Source organism: Cyprinodon variegatus, unplaced genomic scaffold (assembly GCF_000732505.1).
Source record: "Cyprinodon variegatus isolate N-32 unplaced genomic scaffold, C_variegatus-1.0 Scaffold1467, whole genome shotgun sequence".
Classification (NCBI taxonomy): Eukaryota; Metazoa; Chordata; class Actinopteri; order Cyprinodontiformes; family Cyprinodontidae; genus Cyprinodon; species Cyprinodon variegatus.
In genome coordinates, this window is record NW_015151920.1 from 91,462 (window position 1) to 97,573 (window position 6,112).

General features: G+C 36.9%; 1 protein-coding gene across 1 annotated transcript in view; it reads right to left on the minus strand.

Annotated features, from left to right (window-relative positions):
• Positions 1–6,112, minus strand: part of LOC107103501 (glutamate receptor ionotropic, kainate 2) — a gene marked incomplete at its 5' end in the record, with an annotated part of 137,989 nt that overhangs the window by 88,901 nt on the left and 42,976 nt on the right. Inside the window, one exon of the mRNA XM_015403221.1 lies at positions 840–958. Within this exon, the coding sequence (XP_015258707.1) occupies positions 840–958 (119 nt within the window). The remainder of the gene's footprint in view (positions 1–839; positions 959–6,112) is intronic.

The following is a 6,112-nucleotide window of genomic DNA, read 5'->3' on the forward strand; positions in this document are numbered from 1 at the left end:
CTAACCAGTAGGTGGCAGTAGTGTTCTTTGACAAACATGGATGCCTCCAGTAAAGCACATTCACATGAAAATGACTCTGAATTAAAAACACTGATCATTTATTGAACAGGATGGAATCATTTCAGATTTAAAGAACTTTCAGAAGTTTGAATTCTGAATATGACCGAACTTTTCCTTTAACGTTTGTAGTAAAAACTGCAAGTACCGGAATATACAATCCAGTATTTTTTGTCGGCAGGTTTTAACAATCCATCCTTCCAGCTTTGATTTATTCTTCATTTGCAGAATGTTTGCAGCAGCGATGACAGCTTGCTGGTAGTGTCAGCAAAAGTTCAATTTTGTAAAGTCCCCTCATAGACTTTACATGTAAACCTGATGCTTTGATGTCCGGAACGCACCAGGTGTGAACACAGCATAACAGTCCCATACATATACAGAACAGTACAAATTTTTAACATTCAAATATATGTCTATTTAGTTCTGTATTTACTGATTTAATTCTCATTTTTGTACGTTAAATAATTTGCCATCTTGTTCTCTCATCGCTGAGATACTCTAATACTCTGGCTTGTGTACCTACCTGACCATGAGGCTGAGGATAGGTGGGGAGAGAAATCTAAACCAAATGGAGATGGAAGCATGCAGCAGCACCATACAGACTCATTGTATGCATCACTTCCAATCTACGCAATCCATTTTGCTGGACAACCTCTGAGGCATCTACCTACATGCACAGAGGCCCCCATGCATGGTCACAGGCCTGGGCAAACACAATGCTTGACCCCCAGCAAAAAAGTGGGACTTGTGCTAGAAAAAAAGGAGCAGGCAGAGGCGTCTACCTTGCTGCATGAGAGCTCCAACTCCGAACCAGAAACTATTAAGCAGGGTGAAATTGTTTTCCACTACATCAGAGTCAGGGTTGCAGGGGTGGGGGTTATACCACTCGTAGGGACTAAACCTGTGGTGATCAACAGAAAAAACACAAACACATGTTCAGTCGCATCAACAACGGTCTGTCACGTGAAAGAATCCATCTGGGGAAAAATAAAGACAAAACATGGGTTAGCATGTTGAAAGCAATCACTTCATTTTAACAAAGATCTGGTTTCTAATTTAGTTCATGAAATGAATGAGATTCTTACTAACATTGGAAACATTACAGTTGTGGTGTAAAAGCAATCACAGTTCTGTTTTCACCAGGAAAAGACTTCATTTTATGCTGCGCCGTGCCAAAATTAGACCAAACAACGTTACACTGCGTCCAGTGAGGTGAAAGGAACTAAATGGTCGCATTCTGGTGAAAAGCATCATCAGCTGAAGATCATCTACAAAATGTCAGACATGCTATGTTTGGTTCCAGCCATGGGACCTCTCCGCTCTGCAGCTACCTACCTTAATCCTACCTGCGTGGCTAAAGACAGAATAGTAAAAAATGTGACGCCATTTGTCTAACAGCTGAATCTTAGACTAATTTGGTGATTTTTAGAGGTTAACGATGTCAGAAAAGGAGCAGAATCAGGGAACGGTAAGAACCCAGTCAACAAAATAAAGTCTCACACTGCAAAACAATGTAGAAATAAGTCAACATGTTTTAAATTAAGTAAAAAAGCAGGGAAATAGGATGATGAAATTAGATTTTTTTTTAAATTACTATTTAAAAATGAGATGTTTAGATAAAATGCACTTTAAATAAGACAATGCAGATACTTTTTTTGCTTAACTTATATGTAAATTGTCTTGTTCCATTGGCAAAGTGTCTCACTTACCTCCTCAATTTAAGACAAAAATGCACTTAAAAAAAAACGACTTTTATATTTATATTTTTGCAGTGCAATGTTAATTTTTCTAAAAATAAGTGTTTTAGTTTTTTTCTTGAATTGAGCAGGTGAGACATTTTGAAACTGATAAATGACAATTTACATTTAAAAAAATATAAAAAATGTCTTATTTCAAGTGCATATTATCTAACTTTCTTATTTTAAGAGTAAAAATCCTCAATCCATTGGCAAATGTTGGCAATGTACCAGCAATGCTGTTCTGGTAACATCAGAGGGACGTTTATTAAAAGGATTTCAACTCTTTGAAGGAATTTGGTCCACATTTCCATGAGGGATGTGAGAAACATCCGAGGATGTGTGAAAGATGAGCTTATTTTATTGCTAATAAAGGTTTCTACATAAACAGCTGATTTATAGCAGAGGTGATATTCCTACTGTAACCCTTTTAGGCATTCAGAGGTTCACCAGTAGAACCGAATGATGTGAGACTGGAAATAAAGCCTTAAATTGTATCCTCATCTGAATCTCTCATGCGATTTGAGAACTAATAACATAAAGTGATTGAGGAGTGGCTTCCAATTAGAGCCAGTCTGACTCCAAAAGTAGCCCCTCATGTTGGCTCATGTCAAAAGCAATTCCCTCAGCAATTTAATCGATGGCTTCTGAAAATAACCCCATTGTCAGCCGAGAAAAGAACTAATAATCCCTATAATCTTGTAGGAGCATTAATATTCAGCAGATCAAACGGTTCATTCCTATCATGCCCACGCCGGCTCCGCCGCTGCCTCTCACTCAGCACGCTCCTCCAGCCAAGAGATTTCTCATTTATTCATGTTAAATAAAAGTGACATTACATTAGTAAAGGTTGATTGGTCTACAATTAAGCAACCTGACCTGATTTAGGTTGTTCTACTGTAGAGGGAGGACGGGCCTCGCCTTGACTCGTGCTGCTTAACTCACACTGGGCTTCGTCTAATCAAATTGTGATGTAGGCTTGTCTCAGTGCCGGCCACTTTACTCTAAAGCAAATTAGAAATTACAGCCTTAAGTGAAAAACCCTTTCCATGCGTATGACGGCTAGGTCAGATCAGGAAAATTCAGTCTTTTTGCCTATGTGGTGTTCCAGTGCTGTGGTGAGCATTATTATACAAGAGCCCATGAAGATGTATGGCTGCATTGATAAAATGACAGCAGCACAACTGTACTCTGTCATTGACTAATGGGCCTCAGGATTATAATGTGGTTAGAGAAGGTGTTCCTTTCACCCCTGCAACACTTAGAGGATATTGTAGAGTGTAGCTCCAAGGACCTTTGAATGTCCCCTTGATTTTAGCTTTAAAAGAATGACTGGCCTTAAATCAAGCTGTCCGCTTTCTCAATTTTCCTCAAATTTGCTTGCTTGTCAATTTGCCAAACCAAATTGAGTTCGGCTGAACTGTGACCTTGCGGTTGCATACGCCACTATCTGACGCAACGTCTTGCACAGACATGTCTGAGCATGGATCCTCCAGAAGCGGCACAACACGGCGAGCACTAATTACCGTATGGTGGGAGCGGCAGGCCGCAGCGCTGCTGTTGGCGATCAGGTCAAGAGATGCTAAACTGATGTCGTTTTCAGCAGACAAGTAAGCTTAACCTGCCTCTCATGGAAGTATGGCTTTGTCTATTTTCTGTCAAATTGATGCAATTATCCCGACCTTACACTATCTCATGTCATCTGTTCCAAGGGGTGGGGGGAGGGGGGGTGCATTGAGCAAGGTCAATATATAGATAAGAGACAAAAAGAGAATTTGCCTGCAGCTGAAAAACATTGGGAGCTTTTAATCTTACATTTGGTGCATTAGGGTCATCCTGCAGAACCCTGTGATGATGCTCATGATAACTCCAATGTCAAGGCGATGAATCAACATGCTTCTGTCAGAGGATGACAGATTTTATATGTCAACACCTGGGCTTTAACTGCTGTTATAAATTCTGTCAGGGAAGGATTTTCCTCCCTTCCTCTGCTTCATCGTTTCATTAAAGAGTTTCAGTTACTTCTAATCCTACAGTTCAGCTCAGAATGATTGATGTTTTTCTACAAATGCAAAATGAGACGAGCTCCACCGCAAACAATTTTTGTTTTTAAAAAATAGTATTATATACTATATATATATATACTAAAGGGATTCATGCCCAAGTAGTACTAACTGTACTAATTTGCTAACAATTAAAAGTTCAAATCATTCAGAAATGTTACAGGCTGAAAAAAAAATGACATGAAAAAAATAATTTCCTGCTTCCTGACGTCTGTTATATTCATGTACTTGTTAGTAATCTGTTTTAGTTGCATTTTAACTGATAGAATTCTTACTCTGAAATCTGATTTATTTTTAGGTTTTTAAAGCAGTATTTCGCATTAACAAGGGATCCGTTTTTGTTTTTTTAATTTGGTTTTCAGAGAAAGTCTCTTTAAATGAGTTTTTCGAGTCTTAAAAACGCTTTCTGTGAAAAACTTAAATCTTGATCAGAAGCTAAATTACATTTACTTAGTTTTTCTGTTTTATTAGAGACTGGTCCTAAGGTATTAGTGTTGGCTTGAATGTTTTATGCAATGCCTTTCTCACTAACGACTAAAAATATTGTTGACAGTTATACATATATATATATATATATATATATATATATATATATATATATAAACTGGGAAAGGAAAACATTATCGCCATAGTGTTCCGATTGTTTGATGCATATAAAGCTTTATTATAATTCATGCAGGGAGTTTTACAGATTATATGGACACTGCAATGTAAGTAGACAGGAAAGGAAAAACAGGAAAAAAAGGAGAAAATATTAAAAAAGAAAGAGGAGATAAAAGGGACACATATGAATCAAGATGTTATGAATGAAAAAATTTGATTGACAGATGACTGTTGATATATGATTGGTTGAATTTAGGTGTTCAGGCTGACGTATATTTAACTGGCCTGCATAAAATAACAAAAAGAACCAACAGATTTTAAGACAATATCGTCTGATAAAGAGTACATTTATATACGTGTTAAAGCCAGAATGTTTTGACATTTAAATATGATTTCCCTACAAAGTGTAAGCCACTTCTTCTGTTTATCCTCTGTTTAATATATATATATATATATATTATTTTATTTTTATTTATTTATTGTTTTTCCAGTTTCAACATGTAGAACTTCTTTAACCCATCTCTGAAGCATCTTTCTTGTCCGTAATGCCCATGGGCATGTGTGGTTTTTTCCAGAATAGAAGCCAGAGTATATCCTTTAGCAATAGGCTGTCTAGGAGCGTTTGGGAATCCTATCTTTGGGGTAAATCGGAGCATCTAAAAGCTTGAAATGCAGTGAAATATTGGGCTGGGTAAATATCCTCCTTAGTTTTTCTGAAACTTTGCCCTAAATGTGACCATTTACTGATAAGGTTGTTGCCCTAAAGAAGAAACATCCTGACTTTTCCCTCCAGCTGGAGGCTTTTTGCCTAAACTCCACATTGTGGATGTGGTGGTTTTCTCTTACTCAGTATTCTCTGTTTTTTTGTTTTATTTTATTAACTTTGTTTGTTGTAAACTGACAGTGGCAGATCCAATGTGCTCATCTTAACGGAGCAGACCAAATCTCTTTTCACCATCCATATTTTGAGCAAGCAATCCTTATACATCACCAGCAACACGCCTGCTTGTTGCAGGTGGATTTTTGTGTTTTCCTCACACATTTTATTGCTCCTTATTAATCTTTGATGACTAAGCCTGTATTTGTTTAATTAAAGCCAAACAATCAGACAGGTAGTAGTTGTCAGATAATAATGTGGTCGGGTGATGTATAAATGTAGGACTAATCCAAAAAATTACTGTGACTTTAGGTTGAACTGTGTATTCATGATGAAAAGGTTTTTTTTTTCTAATTCATGGTCATTTTATCTTGATGTAACGTCAGTCTTCCTGAACCTAAGGCTGTTTGTATGTGTTTTCATTCTGTTATTCATGTTCTGCTCAGCCAAACTAATTGAAGAGTCCACTTGTGAGGCTTCTATCAAAATTAGAAAAACATCAAGTGGCCAGTTTGGATCAACCCAATGGGATTATTAGCATAGAATAGAACAGAAATAACTCTATTGTCCAACCTCAGCTGAGAGGAAAATGGATCCATGCAGAAGGTCAGACACGTAAAAAATATAAAGAATGTTTAAGAGGAAGCTCTACGCTAATGGAACATTTAAAATTTTAGTATAAAAGTACAAAAATTAAAATTATTAAAAATGAAAAAGTAAAAGAAGTGTCCAAGGTGATTGAAGTGGTTTTAAATCATGTGGAAAATGACTTTAAA